Here is a 21139-nt window from a genome sequence, read left to right as displayed (position 1 = left end):
TCTGTGTTTCAGTTTTCTCATATGCAAACTGGGCTCAATCATAGGTTTGTTGTAAAGATTAAATAAGTTAACGAATGTAAAGTGCTTAAAACAGGATCTTGCACATGGTAAATTACCCATAAAGGTTAACCATGATTATTGCTCTGCAGCATCAGGGTAACTATCATCCAAAATCTTTCTGGATCAGGAAGATTTAAGCCAACTCAGAAAGACTAGAGTACAGACTCTCAAAATTATGGTTCATATAAACACTTTTCAAGTACAGCTGCAGCTGCCTCTTAATTGGTGTTTCTGTCTTCAGACTTGTCAGCTGTCATCAATTCTCTTCATTTTGAGGGGATCCAATTTTCTATCATAAAACATAAACCTAATCCAGTCACTTGCATGTTTAAGACCTTTTGACAACTTCACACTGACCTGAGGGTGGAAATTCACAAGCCCCACTGGTTCACAAGGCCTTTCACAACTTGGCTCCTTGCTTGCCCCTCTAGCTCCTCTTACCATCACCCTCTTGAATTTGATATTATGGGCATGCTGAATGTGTTCAGTTGTTCCAACATGCCACACTCTCTCTTACCTAAAGACTTCCACATATGCTATTTTCTTTGGCTAGAAACTTCTATCATCTGCATCCCCATTCATGTCCATACCTCTTCTTGATAATGTCTCATGACTTAGAAGTCACTTCTTCCATGAGGTCTTGATTGACCTTTTAGACTAGGTCTGCCCTAACTCCCCAACCCCAAAACAGTTGTATTTCTCTGTCATAATTAATCAAGCTATTACTTTCCTATGTTGCTTCTAAACTACAAATCTCTTGTTCACCACTATATCCCCAGTACCTAGCACAATATCTGGCACTTAGTAAACACTCAGTTACTCTGTTGAAAGAATGCAATCTCAGTTTGCATGGGCAAGACAGAATCTTAGACATGGGTTGACTTCCGAGTTCAACTTAATAGCCTTCTCGCCCTAATCTCCAGGATCCTCCTTCCTAAAATTCCCAAGAACCTTCAGTGAGTTTTTGTGGTAGCCTCTTACAATATCTAAACTCTTTTTTTGCTGTATCAAGGTTGATATAAAATTATTTTCAAAAAACTGATGACATCTGATTTAGAAGTTAAGAGGGATGATGAATCTCATGTAGGGTTTCTTTGCTGTTTTGAGACTGGACATTGAATGTCTGATACAATGCATCAATCATCCCACTTTCCTTCCTACCAGAATAAAAATACTTCATATCTATAACATTTTATATTAAATTTTCAGGGATTAATGTTACCTGGATTAAGAAAGATTGTGCCAAAAACTTTAAGTAATAAATCAAGGACAGAAATTTGTTGTGTGGTCTATGACAGGGGGATTTCTGTTATGGGCTTTGAAATCCAATTATTTTCTTCACATTAAAGAAGAGTTCCAATCAAATACAATGAGAATAATTACTTTTAATACATTTATCAAAAGTAGAGGAAAAACACACCCTGATTTTTTCATTGGACTGGTCTCTCTGAATACACACTATTTTAAAGACATAATCCCGTTGAGTGTTCATCACCACCCAGGACATAAACACATTTAGCTTCATGGGCAACAAAGTTAAATATAAAATATAAACTATATTTGAAATATAAACTATAAAAAGCAGAAATCTGTGATTAAAAAAATTAATACAAGTAGAAGTGCCTGATGAACATAGATGTAAAAATCCTCAACAAAATATTAGCAAACAGAATCAAACAGCACATTAAAAGGATCATACACCATGATCAACTGGGGTTTATCCCAGGAATGCAAGGATTCTTCAATATATGCAAATCAAGAGATGTGATAAACCATATTAAAAATTGAAGGAGAAAAACAACATGATCATCTCAAAAATGCAGAAAAAGCTTCTGACAAAATTCAACAGCCATTTATGAAAAAAAACCCTCCAGAAAGTAGGCATAGAGGGAACTTACGTCAACATACTAAAGGTCATATATGACAAACCCACAGCCAATATCGTTCTCAATGGTGAAAAAATGAAACCATTTCCACTAAGATCAGGAAGAAGACAAGGTTGTCCACTCTCACCACGATTATTCAATGTAGTTTTGGACGATTTAGCCACAGTTATCAGAGAGGAAAAAGAAATAAAAGGAATCCAAATCAGAAAAGAAGAAGTAAAGCTGTCACTGTTTGCAGATTACATGATACTATATATAGAGATTCCTAAAGATTCTATCAGAAAACTACTAGAGCTAATAAATGAATCTGGTAAAGTAGCAGGATACAAAATTAATGCACAGAAATCTCTTGCATTCCTATACACTAATGATGAAAAATCTAAAAGAGAAATTAAGGAAACACTGCCACTTACCATTGCAACAAAAAGAATAAAATACCTAGGAATAAACCTACCTAAGGAGACAAAAGACCTGTATGTAGAAAAGTATAAGACACTGATGAAAGAAATTAAAGATGATACAAACAGATGGAGAGATATACCAGGCTTTTGGATTGGAAGAATCAACATTGTGAAAATGACTCTACTACCCAAAGCAATCTACAGATTCAATGCAATCCCTATCAAACTACCAGTGGCATTTTTCAAACAACTAAAACAAAAAATTTGACAATTTGTATGAAAACACAAAAGACCCTGAATAGCCAAAGCAATCTTAAGAAAGAAAAATGGAGCTGGAGGAATCAGGCTTCCAGACTTCAGCCTATTACTACAAAGCTACAGTAATCAAGACAGTATGGTAATGGCACAAGAACAGAAATAGAGATCAATGGAACAGGATGGATAGCCCAGAGACTATCCCACACACATATGGTCACCTTATCTTTGACAAAGGAGGCAAGAATGTACAATGGAGAAAAGATAGCCTCTTCAATAAGTGGTGCTGGGAAAACTGGACAGCTACATGTAAAAGAACGAAATTAGAACACTCCCTGACTCCACACACAAAAATAAACTCAAAATGGATTAAAGACCTAAATGTAAGGCCAGACACTATAAAACTCTTAGAGGAAAACATAGGAAGAACACTCTGTGATATAAATCACAGCAAGATATTTTTTGACCCACCTCCTGGAGAATAGAAACAAAAATAAACAAATGGGACCTAATGAAACTTAAAATCTTTTGCACAGCAAAGGAAGCTATAAACAAGACAAAAAGACAACCCTCAGAGTGGGAGAAAATATTTGTAAATGAAGCAACTGACAAAGGATGAATCTCCAAATGTTATAAGCAGCACATGCAACTCAATATCAAAAAAAAACAACCAACCGAATCCAAAAATGGGCAGAAGACCTAAATAGACATTTCTCTGAAGAAGATACACAGATTGCCAAGACATACATGAAAGAATACTCAACATCACTAATCATTAGAGAAATGCAAATCAAAACTACAATGGGGCTTCCCCTGTGGTGCAGTTGTTAAGAATTTGCCTGCCAATGCAGGGGACAAGGGTTCAAGCCCTGGTCCAGGAAGAGCCCACACGCCGTGGAGCAATGAAGCCCATGCACCACAACTACTGAGCCTGAGCTCTAGAGCCCGTGAGCCACAACTATGGGTGCCCATGTGCCTAGAGCCCGTGCTCCACAACAAGAGAAGCCACTGCAATGAGAAGCCCATGCCCTGTAATGAAGAGTAGCCCCCATTCGCCACAACCAGAGAAAGCACACACGCAGCAAGGAAGAGTCAATGCAGCCAAAAATAAACAAATAAAATAAATAAATAAATTTAAAAAATCATATTTAAAAATCTTATTAATGAGATTAAAAAAAAAAACTACAATGAAGTTTCACCTCACACCAGTCAGGACGGCCATCATCAAAACATCTACAAACAATCAATGCTCAGGAGGGTGTGGAGAAAAGGGAACCCTCTTGCACTGTTGGTGAGAATGTAAACTGATACAGCCACTATGGAGAACAGTATGGAGGTTCCTTCAAAAACTAAAAATAGAACTACTATATGACCCAGCAATCCCACTACTTGGCATATACCCTGAGAAAACCACAATTCAAAAAGAGTCATGTACCACAATGTTCATTGCAGCTCTATTTCCAATAGCTAGGACATGGAAGCAACCTAAGTGTCCATTGACAGAAGAATGGATAAAGAAGATGTGGTACATATATACAATGGAATATTACACAGCCATAAAAAGAAATGAAATTCAGTTATTTGTAGTGACGTGGGTGGACTCAGAGTCTGTCATACAGAGTGAAGTCAGAAAGAGAAAAACAAATACCACATCCTAACACATACATATGGAATCTAAAAAAAAAAAAAAAGTTCTGAAGAAACTAGGGGTAGGACAGGAATAAAGACACAGACATAGAGAATGGACTTGAGGACACGGGGCGGGGGGGCAGGCGGTGCAGAATGGTAAGCTGTGATGAAGTGAGAGAGTGGCATGGACTTATATATACTACCAAATGTAAAACAGATAGCTACTGGGAAGCAGCCGCATAGCACAGGGAGATCAGCTCGGTGCTCTGTGACCACCAGAGGGGTAGGATAGGGAGGGTAGGAGGGAGATTCAAGAGGGAGGAGATAGGGAGATATATGTATATGTATAGCTAATTCACTTTGTTATACAACAGAAACTAACACACCATTGTAAAGTAATTATGCTCCAATAAAGATGTTTAAAAAAAATGTAGAATTGCCAGGAGATACTTAGAATAAATAGGAAAACAAATATTCAAACACTGGAGAGCTCTTACAATTCATTCTATGAGTCTCATATAGACACAATTTTACATCAAATTTGGGGATTGATCAGACCAAGACAGAAAGAAAGAGTGAGAGAGATTGAAAGAAACCAGGCAGAGACAGTGACTCAGAGACAGTAGATAAAATTCCATTATTTCTACTTATATTTTTGAAATAAAGGTTAAATGGTAACTCTCCCTATTTGATTCTTGATGAGTCCACAGGAAGAGCCTTGATAAGTTATTTTTCAAGTAATAGGATATCATTTCCGTTGTCTATATTATTTCCTTAAATGGTTGACCTTTGGCCAAAGTGAGACAGGTGACTCATTTCCACATAACCTAGGAGTCTCTGGTTTTTTTGAAGCCATTTTTTAAAAGTTAGTCTCCTACTAATAACTTTCACACAAACTAATTTTTATTAAAGGACAGGTTTTTCAAACAGTAATGAACATGTTATATTGCATTTTATCACCAAGAAATAACTATTGTAGAGATCTTAGGTTAAGACAAGCATAGAAATAGAAATATTAATAGAATATTAATAAACATATTAAGTAGGAGCCACTGACTCCTTTTTTGCAAAAAATCAACCCCCCATAAGATATTTGGAAAACAATTTTCTATCAATCAATATGTCAGCTTCCCATAAATATAAAGTAATATTTATTCATTTATGTATAATACATGGCACATAGTACCCATTGTAGTTGGTTAATAAATATTTGTTGAATAAATAAATGAATAAGTAGGTAAAAAATGACTAATTTCTTGGAAGCAATGATCTCAACTGGAATAAAATTGTCAAATTTGATAATCCGAGTTTTCACTTAGAAACTGTTCACAATTCAAAGAAAGAAAGAGAGAAAAGAGAAACTCTTTTGCCAGTCTCAAGTCTATATCTACTAATTTCTACCTGATGGCAGTGAGGATGGGATGATAGAGGAAAAGTTATTTGTGCAAATGATCACAATTCTAAGGCCCTCCATGAGTAGATTTCTAATTATTCTGAATCACTGTTTTTAATCTGAAGTTGATTAAAAATAGGTTCCCAGGGAAACTTAAAAATAAAATTAAACCGTTAAATCCATTAGTGAATGAAAAAGGACAATAATGTTCAGCTGATACCCATGCTCAGCTTTCTTCCTATTACAGTTTAACTGCTAAAAGCTATTGCTATTTAGTCTATTTTTTCTCCATGAGAAACCTTTTAAGATCATAAAAGAGAATATACTATTTTATGTAGTAGGAGATTCTTTTTAAGCATTGAAAACTTATTTTTACATGTAAATGTATTAAATATACTGGGACAAAAAGAAATTCTTAATTTGAACATATTCTGAATCTGTTAGAGTAAGGAAATAATTCACATTTACATCTTAACATTGCATTTCATGTTTTTTAATTCATAGGAGTAGATAACTATTTTAAAAAAGGAACAACTTTTGAAACTGTTTAACTGAGAGTCCAAAGCCAGATTTATCATTTATTCTGTCCCCAACGAGAAGAGTCAGTTCTCCTTTTTTATTCAACAGGATTTGTCAGCGGCATCACCTTTTCTGTGGTCAGTCGGCAGGTTCTAAAGTCTAAAAGTCACAAGCAATATACCTTTGCATGCCTTTCTTTTACCTAATCAATATATCCGACTTCTATAACAATCCATCAAGTAACCAAGTCGTTATTGAATGTATTCCAGTAATTGCTGCAGTAGTGAGAACAATGTCCTTGCCTCAGAGGAGTTTATAGTTTAGATTTGGAGACAAGATTAATATACTAGTGAAACAATTAGCAAAATATAAGAGATGGCATATAATTTAGTGGTACATTATGAAAGTATAAACCATACTTATAGAAATTTGGAGAAAAAAGATGAACAGGAAAGATGAAAAGGTTAGTGATTACATCATAATAATTATTATTTTATGGCAGGTCTTTATATACATTACTGCTAAACTTTGAAAGCTGGGTTTTTATATTGGCTCTATTTTACAGCCAATGAAATTAGGGTTCAATGAAGAACAATGACCACCCATAGTCCTCATAGCTAGATAGTCGAAGGATTTAACCTTGACCAGTTCCTGAGTTCTTTCCATATTGCAGCACTACTTTTCATGGAGTTCAGTGGACCTTGATGCCAGGAAAACTTTGCTAGGCAGAGGGAAGGGGCAGGGCTAATCAAGCAAAATGCCTAGAATAAGGTATGGGGTAGGAGAAATCTCTCCCTTCTCATTGAACTTGTAATATGTGCTAGATGCTATGATAGGTCCTGGAATCAGTGGAAAGCAAAAGAGTCATGACCTCTGCCTTCATGAAGTTTAGGCCAGGCAACATGAGCATTAATCAAACACAAAACAAATATAAAATTGTAGCTGATTCAAGAGCTGCAGAGAAGAGATACATATTACAACGAGAAGGCAGAATGAGAAATTTAACCTAAAAAGGAAGGTCAGGGAATACTTTCATGAGACATATAGATGTATATACAATTACACAAGCATGGAAAAAAGATGCAGAAGATCACACTTTAGGTGCTGATGAAGATTGGTTATGAAGAGTGGGTTAGGGGTAGACAGTGGAAGAGAAGAAACTCAAAAGAAAGTAGTTCTCTGTGATTAAAACAGAATGCACTTGCATTCCTATGCACTAATGATGAAAAATCTGAAAGAGAAATTAAGGAAACACTCCCATTTACCATTGCAAAAAAAAAGAATAAAATACCTAGGAATAAACCTACCTGAGGAGACAAAAGACCCATATGCAGAAAAGTATAAGACACTGATGAAAGAAATTAAAGATGATACAAACAGATGGAGAGATATACCATGTTCTTGGATTGGAAGAATCAACATTGTGAAAATGACTACACTACCCAAAGCAATCTACAAATTGAATGCAATCCCTATCAAACTACCAATGGTATTTTTCACAGAACTAGAACAAAAAACTTCACAATTTGTATGGAAACACAAAAAACCCAAATAGCCAAAGCAATCGTGAAGTAAAACAGAGCTGGAGGAATCAGGTTCCCTGAATTCAGACTATACTACAAAGCTACAGTAATCAAGACAGTGTGGTACTGGCACAAAAACAGAAATATAGATCAAAGGAGCAGGATGGATAGCCCAGAGATAAACCCATGCACATATGGTCACCTTATCTTTGATAAGGGAGGCAAGAATACACAATGGCAAAAAGACAGCCTTTTCTTTTGGTTTTGGGAAAACTGGACAGGTATATGTAAAAGTATGAAATTAGAACACTCCCTAACACCATGCACAAAAATAAACTCAAAATGGATTAAAGACCTAAATGTAAGGCCAGACACTATCAAACTCTTAGAGGAAAACATAGGCAGAACACTCTATGACATAAATCACAGCAAGGTCCTTTTTTACCCACATCCTAGAGAAATGGAATTCGACCTAATGAAACTTACAAGCTTTTGCACAGCGAAAGGAAACTATAAACAAGACAAAAAGACAACCCTCAGAATGGGAGAAAATATTTGCAAATGAAGCAAATGGCAAAGGATTAATCTTCAAAACATACAAGCAACTCATGCAGCTCAATATCAAAAAAATAACCAACCCAATCCAAAAATGGACAGAATACCTACATAGACATTTCTCCAAAGAATACCTACAGATTGCCAACAAACACGTAAAAGGATGCTCAACGTCACTAATCATTAGAGAAATGCAAATCAAAACTACAATGAGGTAACACCTTGCACCAGTCAGAATGGCCATCATCAAAAAATCTACAAGCAGTCAATGCTGGAGAGAGTGTGGAGAAAAGGGAACCCTCTTGCACTGTTCGTGGAAATGTAAACTGATACAACCACTAAGGAGAACAGTATGGAGGTTCCTTCAAAAACTAAAAGTAGATCTACCATACGACCCAGGAATCCCATTACTGGGCATATACCCTAAGAAAACCATAATTCAGAAAGAGTCATGTACCACAATGTTCATTGCAGCATTATTTACAATAGTCAGGACATGGAAGCAACCTAAGTGTCCATCAACAGATGAATGGATAAAGAAGATGTGGCATATATACAATGGAATATTACTCAGCCATAAAAAGAAACAAAATTGAGTTATGTGCAGTGAGGTGGGTGGACTTTGAGACTGTCATACAGAGTGAAGTAAGTCAGAAAAAGAAAAACAAATACCGTATGCTAACACATATATATGGAATCTAAAAAAAAAAAAAAAATGTTCTGAAGAACCTAGGGGAAGGACAGGAATAAAGGAATAAAGACGCAGATGTAGAGAACGGACTTGAGGACGTGGGGAGGGGGGAAGGGTAAGCTGGGACGAAGTGAGAGAGTGACATGGATATATATACACTACCAAATGTAAAGTAGATAGCTAGTGGGAAGCAGCTACATGACACAGGGAGATTCACTCGGTGCTTTGTGTCCACCTAGAGGAGTGGGATAGGGAGTGTGGGAAGGAGACTCAAGAGGGAAGAGAAATAGGGATAAATGTATATGTATAGTTGATTCACTTTGTTGTGCAGCAGAAACTAACACACCATTGTAAAGCAATTATTCTCCAGTAAAGATGTTAAAATAAAATAAAGTCATTTGTGGAAAACAAACAAACAAACTGAATGCACACATTGGAAGTAATGGTAACTAAATGCTATGGGTAGTTATCTCAAAGTGATGAAATTTCAGGTGTCCTTTTCTGCTCTTTCTTATGATTTCTATACTGTTTGAGTTCTTTTTTTATAGGAAGCATATGTTATTTATATAAATTTTATTGTGGAGGGAAAGTATTTTCCTAAAGAAATTGCTCTTTAAAAATATTCATTTAAGAAGTAAGCAATGGGACTTCCCTGGTGGCGCAGTGGTTGAGAGTCCGCCTGCCGATGCAGGGGACGCGGGTTCATGACCCGGTCCGGGAAGATCCCACATGCCGCGGAGCAGCTGGGCCCGTGAGCCATGGCCGCTAAGCTTGCGCATCCGGAGCCTGTGCTCCGCGACGGGAGAGGCCACAACAGCGAGAGGCCCGCATACGCGAAAAAAAAAAAAAAAAAAAAAAAGAAGAAGTAAGCAATGACTTTGAGGTTATTTGTATTTATTTCAAGAATTTTATAATCTCAAAATGTCACAGAGAAAAACAATTGTAACTCTTCCATCAAACAGATCATTTTTGAGAATAGTATAGTTGTAAAAAAGAGAAAGAAGGTACTTAGGGAATGTGGTGACAATAAAGGGAATAGTTGGATTCATAGGATTAATAAACTGGAGGGGAATAAGGACAGAATTTATTGGTGCATTGGACATGGGAGATGAGAGATGGAGACTTGTCCAAGAAGTGAGCATCACATATTTTTTAAAGATTGGGGTTAACATTTTACTGATTTGATTTCACCCACTTGGTGGGTATTGGCAAGTAAGAAAGAACACTGCAGTTAGGTGAATAAATAATTCGCCTTGATTCCTCAGTAGACAATTTTTATTTTAAGCAGTAATAGATTTTGCTTCACCATTAGCAATTTTATCATGGCTGATGGGAAGACAGAGTACAGTTAAGATTGAAAGAGGGGACTTCCCTGGTGGTGCAATGGTTAAGAATCCACCTGCAAATTCAAGGGACATGGGTTCGAGCCCTGGTCCAGGAAGATCCCACATGCCGAGGAACAACTAAGCCCATGTGCTGCAACTACTAAGCCTGAGCTCCAGAGCCCACGAGCCACAACTACTGAGCCTGCATGCCACAACTACCGAAGCCCATGTGCCTAGAGCCTGTACTACACAACAATGAAGCCACTGCAATGAGAAGCCCACTCACCGCAACGAAGAGTAGCCCCTGCTCATTGCAAATAGAGAAAGCCCATGTGCAGCAACGAAGACCCAACACAGCCAAAAATAAATAAATTTATTAAAAAACAAAAGATAAAAAGAGAATTCAAGTTCTTTATTGGGAGGAAGAGGTGACAAGCAGAGAATAATTCTCTAGATAATATTAAAAATATAAAATATCTGAAAAAATTTGGAAGCAAAGGTCTTTAATAAAAATGACTAATTGAAACAGTAAAACTCTGTGAGTGCTCTGAAGAACAATGGAGAAAATGAGGTAAGTGCAGAGTGATGGGATGGAGAGTAGTAAGAGGAGTAAGTCCAAGAGGAGTAAGTCCAAAATTCCAAATGTAAAGGTAGGATGGAGGGAGGGAAATGTTCCAAGAAAGAAATAATGTCCACAGAGAAAAAGAATAACATTGCTACATTGTAACAACTCCTACACTGTAAAAATCCTACATTATGGATATAAAAAGAGGAGAGATAAAGGCAGCAATTAAAGCAATTACCTCTATGCTGCACATCCAAATATATTCTACTGCTGGAAAGAATCAAGCATCTTCTCATCAAGAATGAAATACCTGAAAGTGAGTTTAAAAGCTGGCCTTGGAATCTTTTGATTTCTGATATACAAAATAAATAGCTAAAAATCTGAAAATTTACTGAGGTGGCATGACAATGGAAAGAGCTTTGAGTTTTGTTTTCAGGCCGCCATGAAATAATCTCCAGGACTTACACTACTGTCTGTGTAACCTTGGTCAAATCACTTAAATTTCTGTATCAGATTCCTTAACTGTAGGCTGTGAATAATAATAATACTAATAATACCTTGTTATTTGTTTTTTTGTGAAGATTAAATAAGATGATGCAAGTAAGTGCCTGCCATATAGTCATTCAATAAATGTATTTCCTTATTTAATTAAAAATTAAACATTTCCTTTAGAAATTCCATATTTTTTAGAAATTATATACATATTGTCTTGATACAAAATTTGGCTTGTCTATCATCTTTGTCAGAGAAAATTAGAACCAATTATTTTTTCAGCAATTATAACTAAGGAGAAACCATTTCCTGTCACTTTAAAGAAAATCTCCTTAAAATTGTCTTCTTTATAAATCCCTCAAACTATGCTAATCTTCTTAATTATTATGTAGACTTTGTTGATTCCTCACTCTCCCTACAAGGAACAGTCCTCAGCCCCAGTCAGCACTGCAAATTGTGGAATGGTCTGATTTAGGAGGAAATTGTGGTGGTGCCAATGAAATGCCTTCACAGGAAAGAAAATAATTTTAAATGTAACTCTTAAGAAGTAGCTTGTTTTATTCTCTCCATATCTTCATGAAGTAGATATGCTCAAAGAAAATAAATGGATTTCAGAAATTATTGGAGTGAAAGGCACATTTAAAAATTGAGTGAATAATAAGGAAATTTGATGACTACAGGTTAGTTCCAATGACGAAATGGAATCAATAACTGGAGAACTGGTTATAGATTAGAGTGAGTCTTGGTAAGGTTGTAAGACTTCTATTTTCAGTGTCTAAGAATGTGGCAAAAAGTATACCTCTATAGGATGTAATCAAATAGTGCTTCTCTTAGTTATATACTCAGTTCTTTCTAATTTTTAAATTAAAAAAAATAAGGATAATGTGATATGTGACAACTGCCCAGAAAATCTGTTAGGTGATTATGGAGAAATACTAAGAGAAAAAAGACCAGGTGTTACTCACTAAGTCTGCCTAAGTTTTTTGCAGTATCTGCAAATACAGAGACTTGGTAGGACCATAAGGAAAAAGAAGGGGGATTATAGGCATGATTCTAGTGGAGTATGGGAAAACAGCAACATTGAGAATAGACACAATCAGATGGTCAAGAAGAGAGGCAGGTGTAGAGGGCTAGGGTCCTGCATAGCTCAATGGAACTAGGATGCCTATTAAAACAAAGATTTCTCCCTGGCTTCAATCTTTTCCCATATAGATAGCTTCAGATTTTCCAGATTGACTCCACACTTTGTAGGAGCTCTCTGGAGTTGAAACTCTACCAAGCTCCTTGTCCTCTAAAATATGAGATGGTAAGTGGAAGTCTTTGAGGCTAAGTAGGTGGTTATTTGATCTACAGGGGACTCAAGTTTTGCCTGCCCAGAATTTATTCCCCTTTATTTTGATAATAGCATCCTGGTTCCTTTTCACTTTATTTTTTCCTTGAAAACAGTGATTTTCCAGAGATGTGTATGAGCTCCAAGCCAGGCTAACATAATTCAAGACCAGAATTTTGCTGGTACTACTCTGAAAGAAAACCAGCCTCTTGGCGTTTGCCAAGGTGGTGGCAATATGAACCTTGAGCCTCTCGTAACCATCTTGACCTCTCAGCAAGAGAGTCTGCACAAGAGAATAGCCAACATAGAGAAAGAAGAGGTGAGAGATGATAGACAGATTCCTAGCACCACTGTTTGGGCACTTTACTCCAACACACATGAAGCCTACCTCTGGACTTTTCAGATACATGAACCAGATAATTATTTCTTTAAGTCAGCTTAATTTATGTTTCTGTCACTCACAACCAGTAAAGTCCTTCCTAGTACATCTTCTGCCCTGCTGTGAACTCTGCTAAGTAAGGCTTAGGAGAAGTTGAGGCAAATCTATAAAAAGAATGTTATTCTCTCCCTCCTTAGTTTCCTTGGCTCCTCTGGCGCCATGCCTCATTTGGCATATAAGCATGCTAAACTAACATCATTGACCACATGTGTCAGCTAACTTGTGCCTCTCTGTGGAAAACAGTATACATCTGTTGGGCTTTGTCTGCTTATGCCAAAGAGGCAACTTAATGCCTGGACAGAGGCCAGCCCACCATCTGGTTCTAACAGGTAAGTCTTGATCATAAAATGCTCCATCTGGACTCTTCGTTCTCTGTGAGTTTGCTCATGGGCAGTTTGGGCTTCATCTGAATATTTGGAGTACTCTTCTGCCAGTGTTCCTTTGCCCAATCTATACTGCTAAAACTCAACCCTGACACAGCCAGTGTGTCCACCACACTTTAGCCTGTATTCTTTGGACTTTGATTTTCACTGTGCTCTCTTGACATACAGCTACACCACCTTTTTCCATTTTCTGATTTCATGACTCTAAGTCATGCCATACTTCCTTAGCTTAGCACTTGGGACTGGGGTCTGCCCTATCCTCCAGGCACTTGGTGCTGCTCTCTTAGCGTTCAGTGCTAGTTGAAGATGTATAGGCTATGTTAATAGGGAGATCTCTCTTACCCACTATTGGAGCTATTGGAATTGGAATGACCTTTCTAGTCATAATGCAGTGCAGGCTTTGGTCTTCAGACCAACCTACTAAATACTTATTCCTTGGGTATTGATCCTGCCTTCTTTTCCTAATGCCCATAAAATGTGTCTACTTAAGGAGGGTAATGGGTAACTCAAGGGAGAAGGCGGTTTCATCAACCAACTAATCAAGCTTTAAAATTTAACTGTTATGCACAAGTATAAAATGAACGGATTTTCCTGTTTCAGAAGGAATAAAATTCTATCATCTAAAACAAACCCTTTGATATTATTACTCTCCAATTATTATGGGACTTTATCTCATTATTGGTGCATAAAAACTGTCTTCAAATATTAGAAAGACTTGTTATAAAATATTCATATTCTGCATGGCCCTAAGAAATTGAACAAATTAAGTGAAACTTTAGAGAGAAAAGTTTCATGTTAGGTTAAGAAAGAAAATTTTAAACTTTCAAGTCTAGCTCAAGATGAACTATGATTTTTTGTAGGTGGTAATTTTTTTGTTTGTTTGTTTGCTTTAATGTGCTTCAGTGATTTAACAAGTACTGGGTTGAAATACCAGTGCTCAGCATCCAAAAAAATTATTTTAGTCTGGAATAAGGAACACCTGATCTGAAGACATCAGTTGTCCATCTCTATCACAGGCTTCCACCTGCAGGCCCCAAGAAACTTTCCTGTGTGTTCACTGTCTGATATAACAGCAAAACTTCCATCTGGTCTACTGTTTGGTCTATCCTGACAATCTGGAACTCCAAATTGCTATACTGGAAGAATCATTTTTGCCTCCAGGGGATCATTCTCCCTGCCTGTGCTGTGAATCTCTTCTACAAGGAATTATGCTAATTTCTTAATGTATTCCTCTAACTGGCTGAAAAATGTGGACATGCTGGCTTTCTGATAAGTGAAAACACTTCTTTTGATGTTGAAGAATAATTGACTAGATTAGTTGCAGGTGTACAACATAGTGATTCAATATTGCTATACATTACTAAATGATCACAGTAAATCTAGTTACCATTTATCATCATACAATGTTATTACAATATTATTGACTGTATTCCTCATGCAGTACAATTCATCCCCATGACTCATAGCAATTCACAATTTTTAACAATATTTGCAGTTATTATAAAATATTAGCTATATTCCCTATGCTGTCATCATATCCTTGTAGCTTATTCATTTTATACATAATATTTTGTACCTCTAGTCCCCCAACCCTATATTGATGCTCTCCCCTCTCTATCCCCATTGGCAACCACTATTTTGTTCTCTACATCTGTAAGTCTGCTTCTTTTTTGTTATATTCACTAGTTTGTTGTAATTTTTAGATTCCACATGTAAGTGATATCACACATTATTCGCCTTCTTTATTTTACTTATTTCATCTAGCATTATATCCTCCAAAAGTCCATCCATATTGTTGCAAATGGCAAAATTTTATTCTCTTTATGGCTGAATAGTATTATATTGTATGTATGTACCACATCTTCCTTATTCATCCATCTTTTGATGGACTCTTAGGTTGCTTCCAAATCTTGGCTATTGTAAATAATGCTGCAGTGAACATGGGGGTGCATGTATCTTTTTGATTTTGTTTTCTTCAGAAAAATACTCAGAAGTGAAATAGCTAGATTGTATGGTAGCTCTATCATTAATTGTTTGAGGAAACTCTACACTATGTTTTCATAGTAACTGTACCAAATTGCATTCCCACCAAGAGTGCATAAGGTTTCCCTTTACTCCACATCCTGACCAACATTTGCTATTGGTTGTATTTTTGATAGTACCCATTTCAACAGGTGTGAGGTGATATCTCATTGTGGTTTTCATTTGCAGTTTGCTGATAATTAGTGACCTTGAGCATATTTTCATGTGTCTGATGGCCATCTTTATTTCTTCTTTGGAAAAATATCTATTCAAGTCCTCTGCCCTTTTTTACTTGGTTGTTTTTTTTGAGGTTGAGTTGTATGAGTTCCTTGTATATTTTGGATACTGACTTCTTTTCCAATATATAGTTTGAAAATATCTTCTCACATTCAGTAGGCTACCTTTTCATTTTTCTGATATTTTCTTTCACTGTGTAAAAGCTTTTTAGTTTGATGTAGTCTTATTTATTTATTTTTGCTTTTGTTTCCCTTGCCTGAGGAGACAAATCCAAAAAAATATTGCTACGACTAATGTCAAATAGCATACTGCCTGTGTTATCTTCTAAAGGTTTTATGGTTTAAGGCCTTACATTTATGTTTTTAATCCATTTTGAGTATATTTTTTATATGGCATGAGAAAGTAGTCCAGTTTGATTATTTTGTAAGTAGCTGTCTGGTTCTCCCAATACCATTTATTGAAGAAGCTGTCTTTTCTCCATTGTATGTCCTTTCCTCCTTTGTTGTAGACTAATTGAACATATAAACATGGGTTTATTTCTGGGCTCTTAATTCTGTTCCACTGATCTATGTTTTCATGCCAGTACCATACTGTTTTGATTACTGTAGCTTTGAGGTATAGTTTGAAATGAGGGAGTGGGATACATCCAGTGTTGTTTTTCTTTCTCAAAATTGTTTAGATTATTCAGGGTCCTTTGTGTTTCCAGGCAAATTTTAGAATTATTTGTTCTAGTTCTGTGGAAATTACCATTGGTATTTTGATAGGGATTACACTAAAACTGTAGATTGCTTTGGGTGGCATGGACATTTTAACAATATTAATTCTTCCAATTCCTTAGCACAGTATATATTTCCCTTTGTATGTTGTTATCTTCAATTTCTTTCATCAATGTTTTATAGTTTTCCAAATGGGTCTTTTACCTCCTTGGTTAGATTTATACCTAGGAATTTTATTAGTTTTGATGCCACTGTAAATGAGATAGTTTTCTTAATTTCTCTTTCTGATAGTTTGTTCTTAGTGTACAGAAATGCAACAGATTTCTGTATGTTAATTTTTTATCCTACAACTTTACTGAATTCATTGAAAGTTCTAGTAGTTTTTTGGCAGTGTGTTTAGAATTTTCTATATATAGTATCTATACTATATAGGATTTTCTATATATAGTATCATGTCATCTGCAAACAATGACAGTTTTACTTATTCCTTCCAATCTGAATTCTTTTATTTCCTTTGCTAGTCTAATTGCCTTGGCTAGGACTTCCAGTACTATCTTGAATAGGAGTGGTAGATTGAGCATGCTTTTCTTGTTACTGATCTTTGTGGGAAAAGTTTCAACCTTTCACTGTTGAATATGATGTTAGCTGTGCATTAGTTATTTACGCCTTTATTATGTTGAGGTATATTACTTCTACACCCATTTTGTCGAGAGGTTTTAAATCATAAATTGGTGTTGAATTTTGTCAAAAGTTTTTCTCCATCTGTTTAGATGATCATATGATTTTTACTCTTCCATTTGTTAATGTGGTGTATCCTATTAATTGATTTGCTGATATTAAACCATCCTTGCATCTGGGGGATAAATCTGGGATGAATCCCACTTGATCATGTTGTTTGATCCTTTTAATGTATTGTTGAATTCAATGTGCTAAAATTTTTTTGAGGATTTTTGCACCTATGTTCACCAGAGATATGGGCCTATCATTTTCTTTTTCTGTGGGGTCTTTGTCTAGTTTTGGTATCAGGGTAATGCTGGCCTCTTGCAATGAGTTCAGAAGCATTCCTTCCTCTTCAATTTTTTTTTGGGGGGGGGAGGAATAGTTTGAGAAAGATAGGCATTAATTCTTCTAAATATTTGAGAGAATTCACCTGTGAAGCCAACTAGTCCTGAACTTATGTTTGTTCTATTACTGATTATTTTTCATTACTGGTAATAGGTCTGTTAATATTTTCTATTTCTTCCTGATTCAGTCTTGGGATATTTATGTTTCTAGGAACTCATCCATTTCTTCTAGGTTGTCCATTTTATTGGTGTATAATTGTTCTTAGCAATCTCTTATGATCCTTTCTATTTCTATAACATGGGTTGTAACTTCTTTTTCATTTCTTATTTTATTGATTTTGGACCTCTCTCTTTTTTTAATTTCTTATTTTATTGATTTGGGACCTCTCCTTTTTTCTTGATGAGTCTGTCTAAAGTTTTATCAATTTTGTTTATCTTTTCAAAGAATCAGCTCTTAGTTTCATTGATTTTTTTTGTTTCTTTTTTAGTCTCTATTACATTTATTTCTCCTATGTTCATTATTATTGCTTTCTTCATACTAACATTAGATTTTTGTTGGCATTTCTTTTTCTAGTTCCTTTAGGTGTAAGATTAAGCTGTTTCTCTGGGATTTTTCTTCTTTCCTGAGGTAGGCTTGTATCTCTATAAACTTCCCTCTTACAACTGTTTTTGCTGTGTCCCACAGATTGTGGATTGTTGTGTTTCTATTTTCATTTGTGTGATTTCCTCTTTGATTTCTTCAGTGACTCATTAGTTATTTAGTATATATAACTGTATATATTTAGGTGCTCCCATGTTGGATTTAAATATATTTATAAATGTTATATCTCCTTATTGCATTTATCTCTTTATGATTATGTAATGTCCTAGTTTGTCTCTTGTTACAGTCTTTGTTTAAAAGTCTATTTTATCTGATATAAATATTGCTACCCTGGCTTTCTTTTCATTTCTGCTTGCATGGAATACCTTTTTGCATCCCCTCACTTTCAGTCTTTGTGTGTCTTTAGACCTGAAGTAAGTCTCTTGTAGGCAGCATACATATGGGTCTTATTTTTGTATCCATTCAGGCACTCTGTGTTGTTTGATTGGAGCATTTCATCCATTTACATTTAAAGTAGTTATTGATAAGTACATATAAATTGCCATTTTGTTAATTGTTTTCAGTTCATTTTTATAATTCTTTATTGTTCCTTCCTTTTTCTTTTGCACTCTTCCAATGTGACTTGATGCTATGTTTAGTGTTATTTTTGGATTCCTTTCTCTATTTTGTGTGTATATCTATTATAGATTTGTGTTTGTGGTTACCATGTGGTTTATATATAACAATATATATATGTGTATATATATATGTATATATATATACACACACACACACACACGATAATTATACTTTACTGATCTCTTAAGTTCAAATGCATTCTAACAGACCTGCACCCCCACCCAACATTTAATATTTTTTATTTCACATTTTGCATTTAAAAAAATATCCCTTAACTACTTATGGTGGATTAGATGATTTTACTACTTTTGTCTTTTAACCTGCCTACTAGTTTTGTGAGTGATTGATCTACCATCTTTGCTGTGTATTTTCCTTTACTAATGAGATCTTTACCTTCATAATTTTCATATTTCTGTTTGTGGTCTTTCTTTGCCACTTAGAGAACTCCCTTTAACATTTATTGTACAGACATTTTAGTGGTACCAAACTCTTTTAGATTTTGTTTGTCTTAAAACTATCTCTCCTTCAAATCTGAATGTTACCCTTGTTGGGTAAAATATTTTTCATTATATATTTTTTTCCTTTTATCACTTTAAATATAGTGACATAACCACTTTGAAAATATTTGGAAAGAAAGAAGGAAAACATTGAAAATATATCTTGTTGGTTAAATTTTCCTCTTTAACTTGCAAGTTAAATTTTCCTCTTTTGTCACATAAATAATATTTTTAAAATATTTTGCTTGATCATGAGAAGCAAATATTTTTTAGAAATGTAATCATAGCTGTGCCTATAGTGCAACATAATAAAGCACTTTAAATTTCAAAAATTAAGTAAATCATTTCTTGTAAAATGACTCAAAAAAATCCATCAGCTAAACCTACAAATTTTCAGAGCTCATATTTTATTTTGCTAGATTTTAAAATAAATCAAGTAGATCACTATATACTTTGATTGCTCAGAGAAAATTCTGTGTCCCGCATTACCTACATCTCTCAGGTAACACTGATTTGGAGTTCAGCACACACATCTGAATTGTCCAGATAATTGCTGCAATTTCCTATTTTACTACAGTAACATAAAAATGGACTTAGAACAATTTTTAAATGAAGCAAACTGAGATGAAATCTAAGAAACAAGGTAAAATCCTACTTTCTTATTAATGGCAGAATTAGAATTATTTATAACCTATGCTTTGTTTTAATTCTGCAAACTCTTTATGAGAACTTCCTACAGAAAATCTTTATTTTCCAGTTCAAAATTCAGTTTTTCACAGCATTTCAATTGTTAGAGGCTATCTCAGAACTGAACATAGGCGTGTTACAGAATGTGTCCTCTACAGCTTTACTCCATCTCTGTTTCATTGGTATGTACTTGTTCATGCCCTCTCTACTTTATTTACAGAATGTAGTGATTTAAAAAAAGTTCCTTACTTGGTATTATGTGTATCAATGGTATGGAAGAGGTCACGTAACTCTTCTCCACTCAGAACACCATCTGCAAAATATGCTTTGAATTCTTCAAAGGACAATTTTCCATCATCTAAAATGGTAAGAACAAACAAAAGAGAAGCAAATCATTTCAATTTTGTATGTTATTATATCTTTTAATTTTTAACATTTTGATCAAATGCTTGAACAGGTTTGTTTGTGCATGTATACATGTATTCAAAAAGGAAGAACAATTTCAGGTGTTTAAAATAAAAATAATTACCCACCCAGACCGAAGAATGGCCACAGGTCCCCACCTCCTCCTTCCCAGACCCAAGGAGTGGTCATGGGTCTCTGCTATCTCCCTCTTGGAATCCAGGAGTAGTTGTGGGCTCCTGCCACCTCCCTCCCAGATACCAGGAGTCATTGCAAGCCAAGAGTGGTTGCAAGCCACCACTGCCACCCTTGCAGACCCCAGGAGTGGTTGAGAGCCCCCACTGCCACCTGCCCAAACTCCAGGAGTGGTTGTGAGCCACCTCTGCTCCCATCCTGTGTCCCAGGGCCATTCCTGAGCCATTGCCACCACTGAGAACTCCAGGACTGGGCACCAGTAGCCACATCTGCATACCACCTATCAAGGGGATAATGACCAGCACATGCTGAGGAAAGAGGTGCCAGGCATGCATACTAAAAAAAGCCCTCAGACCAAAAATACTAAATCCATACAAGCTACACAGGGATGCTCCCACGTATAAAGAGTCCTCCAAGACCAGAGTACATAATTGCTTCTCCTAAACTCACAGAGAGAAATAAAAGTAAAATGAAGCAGAGGAACCACTCCCAGTTAAAAGACCAAGAGCATTCCCCTGAAAGAACAAACAATGAAGCAGACCTATTCAATATGATAGACACTGATTTAAAACAGGAGATAATGAAAATACTGAAGGAATTAAGAAGGGGTATCAATGGAAATGCAGAGTACAGAAAAAAGAAACTAGAAAGATG

General features: G+C 35.7%; 1 protein-coding gene across 2 annotated transcripts in view; it reads right to left on the bottom strand.

Moving 5' to 3' along the window:
* The window catches only part of NECAB1 (N-terminal EF-hand calcium binding protein 1), a 279084-nt gene that overhangs the window by 176321 nt on the left and 81624 nt on the right, over window positions 1-21139 (bottom strand). For both annotated transcript variants that reach the window (XM_019925422.2, XM_073794583.1), the window contains exon 3: window positions 20138-20246. In XM_019925422.2, coding sequence (XP_019780981.1) covers window positions 20138-20246 — 109 coding nt within the window. The remainder of the gene's footprint in view (window positions 1-20137; window positions 20247-21139) is intronic.

The sequence above is a fragment of the Tursiops truncatus genome, chromosome 17, assembly GCF_011762595.2.
Source record: "Tursiops truncatus isolate mTurTru1 chromosome 17, mTurTru1.mat.Y, whole genome shotgun sequence".
Lineage (NCBI taxonomy): Eukaryota > Metazoa > Chordata > Mammalia > Artiodactyla > Delphinidae > Tursiops > Tursiops truncatus.
Note: the sequence above shows the minus strand (reverse complement) of the source record. Positions and strands in the feature narration are given on the sequence as shown.